The sequence below is a fragment of the Electrophorus electricus genome, chromosome 7 (assembly GCF_041902795.1).
Source record: "Electrophorus electricus isolate QZ-2024a chromosome 7, ASM4190279v1, whole genome shotgun sequence".
NCBI classification, from domain to species: domain Eukaryota; kingdom Metazoa; phylum Chordata; class Actinopteri; order Gymnotiformes; family Gymnotidae; genus Electrophorus; species Electrophorus electricus.
The window spans coordinates 33,085,001-33,098,182 of NC_137503.1; the positions used below are offsets into that span (position 1 = coordinate 33,085,001).

The 13,182-nt window shown below is 48.5% G+C and overlaps 1 protein-coding gene across 8 annotated transcripts in view; it reads left to right on the plus strand.

Moving 5' to 3' along the window:
• Positions 1–12,490, plus strand: part of usp46 (ubiquitin specific peptidase 46) — a 22,621-nt gene extending 10,131 nt beyond the window's left edge. For 2 of the 8 annotated variants that reach the window (XM_081717419.1, XM_081717413.1), the window contains 7 exons: positions 1,716–1,929; positions 2,920–3,161; positions 4,027–4,103; positions 4,511–4,594; positions 4,993–5,190; positions 5,442–5,520; positions 5,647–10,202. In XM_081717419.1, the coding sequence (XP_081573545.1) occupies positions 1,716–1,929; positions 2,920–3,161; positions 4,027–4,103; positions 4,511–4,594; positions 4,993–5,190; positions 5,442–5,520; positions 5,647–5,748 (996 nt within the window). In that variant the 3' untranslated portion in view covers positions 5,749–10,202. Of the gene's footprint in view, positions 1–1,715; positions 2,003–2,604; positions 2,643–2,919; positions 3,162–4,026; positions 4,104–4,510; positions 4,595–4,992; positions 5,191–5,441; positions 5,521–5,646; positions 10,203–10,264 lie in introns of those variants that run through there. The other 6 variants (XM_081717412.1, XM_081717415.1, XM_081717416.1 and 3 more) reach the window with 6 other exon arrangements.
• The last annotated feature ends 692 nt before the right edge of the window (positions 12,491–13,182 follow it).

A 13,182-nucleotide genomic window follows, 5' to 3' on the forward strand; every position in this document is an offset into this window, starting at 1 on the left:
CCTTAGTTCTCTCCTGTGGCAGCAGAGTGTTTCTGTTAGCCAGGGGGCAGGTGGAGAGGACTTAGCAGGTCTAGAGGAGAGAGGGCACAGAAGATTCATTGATGAGGAGAGTGTAGAAATTAAGATGAATTTGTAACTGTAGCCAAAGAGAGAGAAGATGGACGAAAATAGTGGACAAAATAGTAGAAGTAAGGGAAGAGGGAGTTATGGAGTGCAGATTGCGACGGAAGGAGGAGGAACATGTTGGAGAGGACTGGATGGAAAGAGAGGGAAGGAGAGAGAGAAGGATAGAAAGTGATGGTCAGAGAGGTGGAGGGGGGTGACTGTGATGTCCGATGTTGTGGTGGTACAGGTGAAGATCAGGTCCAGAACATTGGCCGCTTTGTGAGTCGGAGGAGAGTGGTTGAGGGTGAGGTTTGAGATTGCAGCTTGTCTGATGGAAGGTTGAAGTCACCAAGGAGAATGAGTGGATTTCCTTCAATGGGGAATTGACTCAGGAGGATGTCTACCTCATCAATGAAGTGATCTAGGGAACCTGGAGGGTGGTAGATGACATTGATAAGAAGTTTGTTGGGGAAAGACACTGTAATGGCATGACATTCAAAAGAGGAGATGGAAAGAGTAGAGAAGGAAAGTGGAGTGAAACGCCACTCAGAAGACATTAGTAAACCTGTGCCACCACCCCTGCCGAGACGCCTCGGAGAATGTGTGGATGGAAAGGCAGAGGACAGGGCAGCCGGAGTCGCCGAGTTCTCAGGGGTGATCCATGTTTCTGTCAGAGCCAGGAAGTGCAGGAAGTGGAGGGATGCTAATGCTGAGATGAAGTCAGCCTTCTGGACCGCAGACTGGCAGTGCCAGAGCTCTCCTGCTCTGCCGAACGTTGGGAGTCAGTGAGGTTGCTGAGATTGCGACGTCTATGAGGAGATCTGTGGGATATGTGGACAGGAATTGAGAGACACGTTTCAGACGCTTGATTTGTGGATGTATGAGATGAAAGATGTTGAACTCCCCCTCACCTTGTTTCCACTTTTGTAAGTCGCTCTGGATAAGAGCGTCTGCTAAATGCCGTAAATGTAAATGTAAAATGTAAAGATTGAGATGATCTGAGAAGATACTTAGATGAGATTGTGAAGTCCAGTAGTTGAGATGTAGATGTAGAACTGATTGAGAGCTTCCCAGATGTTGATTACCGCTACAGAAATATATGTCTGTAGCAGAGTCGTCCTAATTGAACTCAATAAGTTCAGTAAGTGCTGAGCCACCCCTCAATTCACACCCAAGGCCAGGGAAAACTACACCTGTAGTAATTACAGCTAATTACCAACTAACAACTAGGTTCAGACAATAAGCCTTGAATTTCACAGAATCTAAGGTAAAAATAAGTGAACTCAGAGCCTACCTTAACCAACCAGAGGATAATCCAACGAGACGTGCTGACGCGGGACGTGCTGTATTGGGAGATCTGTGCTACAGCAAGTGTGCGCCATCACCCAGCCTAATGTGAACTGGATCATGATGTCTCGCGGGAATGGCAGAAGCAATATTCCAGCACACACCGCACTTCAGCGCTCGTCGTTGAACGGACGATCGTGTCAGACGCTCCTCTAGTCTCCTTCTTGTCTCTGCTCTGATTACATTACATATTTGGTTCTTTTCTCTGAAAATGCATGACTGAGAAAGAGGATATTTCTCTCTCTCTCTGCCTCTCTCCACAGTTTGGGAACACGTGCTACTGTAACTCGGTTCTGCAGGCGCTCTATTTCTGCCGTCCGTTCCGGGAGAGCGTGCTGGCCTACAAGTCCCAGCAGAAGAAGAAGGAGAGCCTGCTGGTGTGCCTGGCTGACCTCTTCCACAGCATCGCCACGCAGAAGAAGAAAGTGGGGGTGATCCCACCCAAGAGGTTCATCTCCCGCCTGCGCAAGGAGAACGGTGAGCAGGCGGCGCCCGCCCACGCCACACCCCTCGCCAGGATGAAGTCAGGGCCAGAACACGCAAACAGCAGGTGACTACAGAAGCCACCAAGCTACCAGTACGACAGGGGCCGTTTGGTCACTCTGTACACAGTGCAAACACAACGGTGACTCAGCAGTTTTCCCTCCACACCCGCAATGCGTGAAACAGCTCAGCCGGTCTTGACCGCTGGTCACCGCACATGTGACCTGCTGGATAGTCCGTGACATGGCCAGTGATTGGTCTGTTCCAAATTGATAAACAAGTCACACCTCTCTTATTTTCTTTTGTCCTGCAAAACAGTTTTGTACAAAGTGTACAAAATTTTTATGTATGTTAGGTTTGTAATTTTCCTATAACGGTCAGTGAATTCACAGCTGACCCCTCCATTACCATTGGTAAGTCCCAGTGTAATATGGTGTATCTGTGGAATGAGAGACAGGTGTAAGGGATTTGTGTGTGTTTGTGTGTTTGTGTGTTTGTGTGTGTGTGTGTGTGGTATGAAAGGAGACTTGTTCATGTTTTACTCTCTCAATGAATGAACAATACAGGCCTCTGTCAGAGAGGAATCAGTCAGTGGACTACATGAAAACACACATACTACTCACAGAGCTCACATTGCCGTGTGTGTGTGTGTGTGTGTGTGTGTGTTAGGTGAGCAGCTTCAGTCCTCTGATGTACATTCGCGTGTGGTAGGTTAATCCACACTTTCATACTGTTCTGTAGTCTACAAACTGCCAAATCTTCAGATAATCTGTTCCTGTTTTAATCTGGCTGTTTTTGCAAGGTGCCCGTCGGCCCTGTGCCTGCGTGTTCCCGAGACACGTCGTGCCATGACCCAAACTTCAGTAGAAAGTCCTGCATCCATTTTCCTGTTCTGATTTAATTCTGGGGCACGGCGAACCTGTTGGAAGCGTTGGTAGTTGCCTCCCGGTAATGCTGGGCTGCGCTCTCTGCCTGCTCCCACAGACCTGTTTGACAACTATATGCAGCAGGATGCCCACGAGTTCCTGAACTACCTGCTGAACACAGTAGCTGACATCCTGCAGGAGGAGAAGAAGCAGGGGAAGCAGAACGGGCGCCCGAAGAGCGACAGGGGCTCCGCCTCCTCTGACGTCACTCAGCCCGAGAACAAGGCGGAGCCCACCTGGGTGCATGACATCTTCCAGGGCACGCTGACCAATGAGACGCGCTGCCTCAACTGTGAGACGGTGAGAGCCGCTTCCTGAGTGGCCGACGGCATGCGACAAAATTTTACATTTTACATTTTAAGTTTATTTTAAATATGTTAATTCTGAGACATCTCCAGTCATTTTCTTCCACCTGAGCCTCACCTTCGGCGACCTTCCCTCCAGCCCACAGCGAGACAAACTTACTGATCTAATAATCGCCTCGGCTGCTGAGCCCGTGTTCTGGTTCTAGCTTTGCGCCGATGTCGGCTGGAGGTCGCCGGGGTCAGTCTGAACGTGGCCGCCAGCGCCTCGTCCCTCCAACCCCCATGACACTCTGGGTCGGTGGGGTTCAGCCTGGCCTGCTCCCAGACTCCCAGTCACGTGGAGCCCCCTGAGCTCAGAACCCCCTCCCCACTGCCTGCGGATAAGTGAAAGTTAACAGCGTTTCTCCGCATTTCACTCTAAGAGCCTCTCTGTTCGTTCTGCCCTGACATGACCTCTGAGGTAATATGATGGACTGTGGAGTAGAGAGAGAAGAGCTGTAGGGGTGTGTGTGTGGGTGGGGTACTCCCAGTGACCCAGAGCATCAGCTGTGTGTGTGTGTGTGTGTGTGTGTGTGTGTGTGTGTGTGTGTGTGTGTGTGTGTGTGACTGCTCTGTTCCTGGCATGATTTATCCTGATTTTTCAACCTTACTGATTGTTTTTAGCTACAGATGGTGTTCAGCTTTTATTCCTTTTACTCTCTGTGCCAGTTCTGAGATCGTTTGTGTTCTGCAGGAATTATGTTGATTATAATTACAGGAAATTGGAGCACTAGAACATCTTTGCTTTGTGAATGGAAACATATGCAGTCACACACACACACAAACATACTCACCAGAGCTTCCTGCACTGCTTATTGCAGGTCAGTAGCAAAGATGAGGACTTCCTGGATTTGTCTGTGGATGTCGAGCAAAACACTTCAATAACGCACTGCCTCAGGTACACACACATGCGCACACACACACACAAACTCATAATCACTCATAATCACTCATAAATCACTCATAAATCACTCATAAACAAATGCAGACACAAACCTCACACACCCATGTTAATGACACATTCTGTATCAGCCGTGAGACATACGCGTGTGTGTGTGCGCGTGTGTGCGTGTGTGTGTGTGTGCATGCGTGTGTGTGCATGCGTGTGTGTGTGCGCGTGCGTGCGTGTGTGTGCGTGCGTGTGCGCGTGTGCGTGCGTGTGTGCGTACGTGTGTGCGTGCGTGCGTGTGTGTGTGTGTGTGCGCGTGTGTGTGCGTGCGCGTGTGCGAGCGTGTGTGTGCGTGTGCGCGCGCGCGGATGTGTGCGCGCGTGTGTGTGTGTGCGTGTGTGTGTGCGCGTGAACAGGGACTTCAGCGACACAGAGACGCTGTGCAGCGAATACAAATACTACTGTGAGAGCTGCTGCAGTAAACAGGAGGCCCAGAAACGGTTCGTGAGTCCCAAACACGCGTCTTTATTCTAGAGTGTGTGAACCTGCGTCTGTACAGGGCTGTGGATGTGATCAGTGAGGAGAACTTTCCATGCATTTAAATATTTTACATACCTCTATTATATAGACTGTGTGAATGTAAATTTTGTGTGTGTACATGCATATGTGTTTGTGTGTGTGTGTGTGTGTGTGTGCATGTGCATGCATGTGTGTCTGTGTGCGTGTGTGTGTGCGTGTGTGTGTGTGCATGTGCCTGTCTGTGTATGTGTGTCTGCGTACGTGTGTGCGTGCGTGTATCTATGTCTGCGTGCGTGCGTGCGTGCGTGTGTGCGTGCGTGTATCTGTATGTCTGCGTGTGTGTGCATGTCTGTGCGTGTGTGTGTGTGTGTGTGTGTAGGATGCGGGTCAAGAAGTTACCTATGATCCTGGCCCTTCACCTCAAGCGCTTTAAGTACATGGAGCAGCTGCAGCGCTACACAAAGCTCAGCTACCGTGTCGTCTTCCCCCTCGAGCTCCGCCTCTTCAACACCTCCGGAGACGCCGTCAACCTGGACCGCATGTACGACCTGGTTGCCGTGGTGGTGCACTGTGGCAGGTGCGGCCACTCCCACGGGCCACTCTCACCGGCCACTCCCACCAGACACACTGGGCCACTCCCAGTTTATACACCAGCTCTGACAGACAGTGACACACTAACAACACAAACACTTTTGGTTGATATTCCTCTTGTTTTGAACAAACAACTTATGTGTGTGTGTAATTGCACCAAGACATGCCCTGAGGTACAGACAAAAATGTACACACACAACACACGTTTGACTGCAAGCTGTCTGTTTCCTGTTGCAGTGGACCAAACAGAGGACACTACATAACTATAGTGAAGAGTCACGGCTTCTGGCTGCTGTTTGATGATGACATCGTCGAGGTATTGGGGAGGGCAGCTTGGCTTACCGCATGTTTACAAAAACAAATTTGTGCTTTCATTGAACTTGCTGAGTGATCTGTCTGCAATTCATTTATTGCTTTCCTTCTTTCTTTCTGTTTCTCTCAGAAAATCGATGCCCAGGCACTAGAAGAGTTTTATGGGTTGACATCTGATATTTCTAAGAACTCTGAGTCAGGATACATCTTGTTCTATCAGTCCAGACAGTGAGAGAAACAGGAAAGACAGAACGAGATGGAGATGGAAAGAGAGAGTAAGAGACGGTGTGCGTCGAGGAAAGCGGTGTGGTTGAATCACTGACTATAAACTCCACAGCACATGAAGCACCTCCCCTCAGCCCTCGCACACTCAGGACCCATTACTGAGATCTGTGCCAATTGCACCTGAACCTCACACTTGCCAGTGCTACCTTTCCCAGTGCTACCTTTCCCAGTGCGACCTTTCCCAGTGCGACCTTTCCCAGTGCTACCTTTCCCAGTGCTACCTTTCCCAGTGCTACCTTTCCCAGTACTACCTTTCCCAGTGCGACCTTTCCCAGTGCGACCTTTCCCAGTGCGACCTTTCCCAGTGCGACCTTTCCCAGTGCGACCTTTCCCAGTGCTACCTTTCCCAGTGCGACCTTTCCCAGTGCGACCTTTCCCAGTGCTACCTTTCCCAGTGCGACCTTTCCCAGTGCGACCTTTCCCAGTGCTACCTTTCCCAGTGCTACCTTTCCCAGTGCTACCTTTCCCAGTGCGACCTTTCCCAGTGCTACCTTTCCCAGTGCTACCTTTCCCAGTGCGACCTTTCCCAGTGCTACCTTTCCCAGTGCGACCTTTCCCAGTGCTACCTTTCCCAGTGCGACCTTTCCCAGTGCGACCTTTCCCAGTGCTACCTTTCCCAGTGCTACCTTTCCCAGTGCTACCTTTCCCAGTGCTACCTTTCCCAGTGCTACCTTTCCCAGTGCTACCTTTCCCAGTGCGACCTTTCCCAGTGCGACCTTTCCCAGTGCTACCTTTCCCAGTGCTACCTTTCCCAGTACGACCTTTCCCAGTGCTACCTTTCCCAGTGCTACCTTTCCCAGTGCTACCTTTCCCAGTGCGACCTTTCCCAGTACGACCTTTCCCAGTACGACCTTTCCCAGTGCGACCTTTCCCAGTGCGACCTTTCCCAGTGCGACCTTTCCCTTTTTTGTTGTCCCTGAACAATTCTCTTTGAAAACTGACCTTCAGTCAGTCGCCTGCATACAGAAGGCACTTTATAAACTAACATAGATAGCAGCAAACACTACAAAAAGCTTCAAAACAACCACAGTTTTTAGCGAAAGTGTATGTTTAAAAGGGTTAAAATGCCACTTTAGAAGCTTGGCCCTCGACTCCCCCCCCTGTTGCCTGGCAACTGGCTCTCTCTTTGAGTTTGAGTAACCCAAACCAGGGAGAGGCCATATCTTGCATACCTGAACTCTGGTTCCAATTTAGGGTTCTCACTGGAGTTACGTGTGTGTGTGTGTGTGTGTGTGTGTGTGTGTGTGTGTGTGTGTGTGTGTGTGTGTGTGTGTGTGTGTGTGTGTGTGTGTGTGTGTGTGTGTGTGTGTGAGAACAGGGTGCTTTCATTTATATGTTTGCGTAATTTATATATGTCCAGTTGTCCAGACCTCAGATCGTATTTCACAAAGGAGGATTTAGTCAGCGTGGGATACGCTAAGCTCGGCCCACGATACAGGAATGGGGCCGATCTGGAAGGGGAGTCACCCTCCCTCCAGTCAACTTGTCCAGTATCCTGATTTCGGGGTTATCTTTAACAATATTCCCATATTATCCTGTGTGGGATGTGTATAATCCAAGTCTTCATTGTTCCTTAATCCTCACATTCCATTTGGGCCGCTTTGAGGGAAAATCGTGCATATTGAAATGATGTTTAATATTTCCAACTCGCTGTCCTGTGGTGTGGGTTAGGTGCTGATGAAAATGCTGTATTTGGCCTCCAGGTATAAACGTCAGCCCTTGGTTCTGGAGGTTATGTAGCTTTGTTGTTCTTTTCAAGGTCACCTTGTGAAAGCTCACTGGTGTTTCAGGGCAAGTGCCGTGTGTAGAACAGCTGAGGACAGTCGGTCTGAGGGATTTGTCCATGTTTGAGGGATCTCTCATTGTTTCCAAAAGAAAAATATTCTAAAATATTTCATCGTGTGGTCTAATCCTAAACCAAAAGTAAAGATTATACACAAGGAGTGTTCACCATGTCTTAAGAGTTTATCTCGAGTTTTCTGGCTAACAGAGAATTCTTGCTTTGTGAAATACAACCCTGTTCAGTTCCAACGATTGGATGCCATCAATGCCACACTACAATCTGGTTTAGACAGGTTCATTCTGGTTCATATGTCTCATTGTACTGGAAGTGGTAAGCCTTATGCTTTGACCTGAGACACACTAAGAGAGAGAGAGAGTGCGTGTGTATGTATATATATATATATATGTGGGTGCGTGTGTGGTTGGTGCAATACATTCAGTTATCCTGAAGGATCCAGCCAAGGTAAAGTGACCAGCACCTGTGGTCAGCCTGGGTTTCTCCAGCAGGGCCAGTCAGGTCTTCGTGTGCTGATTTGAGTTTCTTCTTGGCTAACACCAGCATATAGCACTCTGTAGCTAATAGCGTTGGACGGTCAGCCAGATGCAGACGTTAGTGGAGCAGACTGATCTGGGGTTAGCAGAACGACGTTTATCCCGGGCCGGTGCTGGTACTTTACAGTGATGTGAGGCCTGGACTCGAGGCTGAGGCATTCCGTTCTCATGTTGCGTTCTTTCCTTTTACGTAACACCGTTCTTGTACACTGCTGTATGTCAAAGGGATCACTAGCAGCTCTTGGATGCTTTGTGAACTGGCTAAAAGCAGTTTGCTTAGCGATCACATGTTATGTCACCGCACCCTGGTGGTTTTAACCAGGTTAATGAGGATGCTCTGGTCGCCTTGGTAAATTAGTTAACGAGAATGTCCTGCTTTACTCCTGGGTTTATATGAGAGGCCCAGTCTTCCTTTAATCATTAGACCTTCTGTAGCATGGACCTTCTGGAGCGTAGACCTTCTGGAGCATAGACCTTCTGGCTGTCTCCTCAAGCATTTCACTGATGTAAAAGTGGCCTCTGTTTTTGTTTTCTTAGCATCAGAAGGTACCTTTTGAAGGCTGATCTGAGATCAGTTTTTCTGTGTCTGTAAGGTTAGGGGTGTGGACTGATCCTAGTTCAGCATTAGTATAGCTTAGTTTAGCATCAGTAGTATGGCTGTGTCGAGATAGCAGCAACGTTTGTGTGTGTGCGCGCGTGTGCGTGTGCATGCATGCGCGTGTGTGTTTGAGTGTGTGTGTGTGTGTGTGTGTGCGCGCTTGTGTGCGCGCTTGTGTGCGCGCTTGTGTGTGTGTGTGTGTGTGTGTGTGTGTGTGTGTGTGTGTGTTTTTGAACATGATAAGCCACTAAGACACTACCAGCTCAAGCTCAGCTCTGTGGTACAGTTTAGAGATCTGTAGAGTTTGGTTTCCCAAAGGCTCAAAGCACAAAACACAGAGTGATATCAAAACTAGCATCCCAGTGGACGTTCTCCTGTGAGGAGTTCCATCTTCTGTTAGAACTGGTAGAATAATGAGAATAATGAGTAGATGAAATGTTACTTAAGAGCTGTGGAAGAGCCTGTGGTCCCAACAGTGTCAGGCTGTCAGTCCCGTCAGGGTTGAGGACTCAGTCCCGTCAGTACTCAGTCCTGTCAGTCTGTCAGGGCTGTCAAGTGCGCCAGGTCTGCACTGCACCTGCCTGGGCCTCCTCCCGTGGGGTTTAGACATGAGAGGGTCGATTATCAGGGCACTTTTTCCCAGGTGACGTTGTGACCCATTTTATTTACTTTTTATTTTGTTTGTTTGTTTAGTTTTTTAACGTGTGGATTTTCTTTGTGTTTCGTCATCACCTTCTCAACAGTCACGTGTTTCCTTTAGTGCGACTAAGGTACTTTCAACTTACAAATGTGCGTCTTGGCGCTACACACACTACAGGAGTGTGATCACTGCGATGGTAGACGAGGAGATTATCTATGCAGAAATCATGTTTGCCAGGCAGACATGCCCCTTGGCATTTGAGATGCCAGCACTGCACCAGCTTTGCCACTGGGAGGGCTCCCACGCCACCCTGAACTTCCAGCCCTTCCATTGTGTGGCATGGAAAAAGCAAACCCCCCCCCCACACACACACACACCCTCACCCCCATCACACGTCCTGCTCGGGAAGTGACTGCTAGCAACGTTTGCATAGGTGTGTGGGTGTGGGGGTCTGTGTGAGTGTGAGCACAGCGGAAAGAGAGTGTGAGCATTGAAATCTTCCCATACCAGGGCTGAGGCCTCAATCGTGGGTCGACGTGAACGCGTGCTGTTCCTGATCTAACCCCTCATGCACAACTCTGGAGTCTCCGGAGACGTGCATGTGCGTGCATAATCTTTCAAACTGGAACATGGAAAACAGCTCCTCAAAGTAAAATAAATACTGTTTTATCTGTGTGAGATGCAACTGCACATAAAACAAATCTGAAGAACATATATATATATTTTTAAACCTGAAAGGAACTGGAAATGCAAGGCTGTTAAAGGATTTATTATGTAAATGACACACCCATGTCTTAAAACAAAAATAAAGAGTTTGATCAAAGAGTGACACTTGCTGTTTTGTTTTTTTTCTATCCATTTTGATTTCTTGCCAGTGACCGTATCTTTCAGTGTCTTTCAGGATGAGTTTGTGACCGGTCCTCACTAAGACCCCTGAAAAAGAGGTACCACAAGGCGCTCGGCTGTGGCCAGAGACCAGAGAGGTGTCTTGCTGCACATGTAGAAAACCAACGAGACAAGCAGACCCTGCATGCACACTGAGGCTTGGCAGTATATTGTTTGTTGATCATAATTACGATGTGGTTTTTGCAGTACTAATATCACAGAAGGTGGCAGAATAACCTGCTGAGCCCCAATACCTGCAAAATACACCCTCCTGTCTCGAATCAAAGGAACACTGACCAAATTTGAACCATGTCACATTAAGGGTTGACCGCTGTATTCTAATATATTTTGAGGCATACTGCAACTTGTAGCAATGTAACAGCAAAGTGGTATTTTTGCAAACAGAATTCTGACAAGATGACAGGAGAGATGCTTGTTTCTTCTGTAAGATTACCTCCAACTTCAACGTGTGTGTGTATGTGTGTGTATGTGTGTGTATGTGTGTGTGTGAGTGAGTGTGTGAGTGAGTGTGTGGGTGTGTGTGTGTGGGTGTGTGTGTGTGTGTGTGTATTCACCTTTTGAATTAGATTGATATGCAATATACATTTGCATAATCAAAAAGTGATCTTTACAAGACAGTAGTAAGAAATATTCAAATCAAGCCCTCCTACCGAGTGAAGGTTTGAACAGACACTGCTGTGACACACTGGATTATCCTTCCACTATCTACCCCTCTATCTACCACTGTATCAGCCTCTATCTACCCCTGTATCAGCCACTATCTACCCCTCTATCTACCACTGTATCAGCCTCTATCTACCCCTCTATCTACCCCTGTATCAGCCTCTATCTACCCCTCTATCTACCACTGTATCAGCCTCTATCTACCCCTGTATCAGCCTCTATCTACCCCTCTATCTACCACTGTATCAGCCTCTATCTACCCCTCTATCTACCCCTGTATCAGCCTCTATCTACCCCTCTATCTACCACTGTATCAGCCTCTATCTACCCCTGTATCAGCCTCTATCTACCCCTCTATCTACCACTGTATCAGCCTCTATCTACCCCTCTATCTACCCCTATATCAGCCACTATCTACCCCTCTATCTACCCCTGTATCAGCCACTATCTACCCCTCTATCTACCCCTGTATCAGCCACTATCTACCCCTCTATCTACCACTGTATCAGCCTCTATCTACCCCTATATCAGCCACTATCTACCCCTCTATCTACCACTGTATCAGCCTCTATCTACCCCTATATCAGCCACTATCTACCCCTCTATCTACCACTGTATCATCCACTCTCTAACTGCTCTTCTTTCAAAACTATTTCCATGGCAGAACAGAAAATGTTCATCTAAGACACACAATCACTTCAGTGATTGGGTCCTCTACACACACACACACACACACACACACACCCCTCAGCTGTAAGCACGCGTATACACAGACACCGCAGCTGTAAGCACGCATATGTGTACACACTTCAGTTGTAAACACACACGTGTACACACACACACATATAAACATATATAGACACACATGTACACACACAAACATATGTACACATATACACACATATGTGCACACACCTCAGCTGTTAGCACACATATATACACACCTCAGCTGAAAACACACACATACACATATATGCACAAATATATACACACACACCTCAGCTTTAAGCACTCATATGTGCACACACACCTTATCTGTAAGCACACTTGTGTATCTATGTAACGTGTTGTGTATTTGTGTAACGTGTTGTGTATTTGTGTAATGTGTTGTGTATCTGTGTAAGGTGTTGTGTATCTATGTAACGTGTTGTGTATCTGTGTAAGGTGTTGTGTATCGTGTTGTGTATCTGTGTAAGGTGTTGTGTATCGTGTTGTGTATCTGTGTAAGGTGTTGTGTATCTGTAACGTGTTGTGTATCTGTGTAAGGTGTTGTGTATCATGTTGTGTATCTGTGTAAGGTGTTGTGTATCTATGTAACGTGTTGTGTATCTGTGTAAGGTGTTGTGTATCGTGTTGTGTATCTGTGTAACGTGTTGTGTAAGGTGTTGTGTATCTGTGTAAGGTGTTGTGTATTTGTTGTAGGAGTCCTTAGCCTGCACATTCCCCTGAGCTCTGAATGAAAGCACGTTTATGTCAGCGCTCAGGGACGAACACTCGCCTGGGTGACTAAATACTGTAACCAAGGACACTGGAGAGCGTGGTGAGAGACTGGGGGGACTGGGAGGGACTGGGGAGACCTGGGGAGAGACTGGGGAAAGACTGGGCGGGACTGGGGAGACTGGGGAGAGACTGGGGAGAGACTGGGAGGGACTGGGGTAGACTGGGGAGAGACTGGGGAGAGACTGGGGTAGACTGGGGAGAGACTGGGAGGGACTGGGGAGAGACTGGGAGAGACTGGGAGAGACTGGGGAGAGACTGGGGTAGACTGGGCAGAGACTGGGAGGGACTGAGGAGAGACTGGGAGGGACTGGGGAGAGACTGGGGTAGACTGGGGAGAGACTGGGGTAGACTGGGGAGAGACTGGGGAGAGACTGGGAGGGACTGGGGAGAGACTGGTAGGGACTGGGGAGGGACTGGGGAGAGACTGGTAGGGACTGGGGAGGGACTGGGGAGAGACTGGGAGGGACTGGGGAGAGACTGGGAGGGACTGGGGAGAGACTGGGGAGAGACTGGGGAGAGACTGGGAGGGACTGGGGAGAGACTGGGAGGGACTGGGGAGAGACTGGGGAGAGACTGGGAGGGACTGGGGAGAGACTGGGAGGGACTGGGGAGAGACTGGGGGGTGGGAGGTGATGGTTTGGGAGAGTCTGCCTCCACGTCTTTGCCCTGCTGTCTTTTTAAGTCCTTGTTGTGAGGATTATGTATATGATCGTAGTTTTGTTAGGATTATGAACACGATT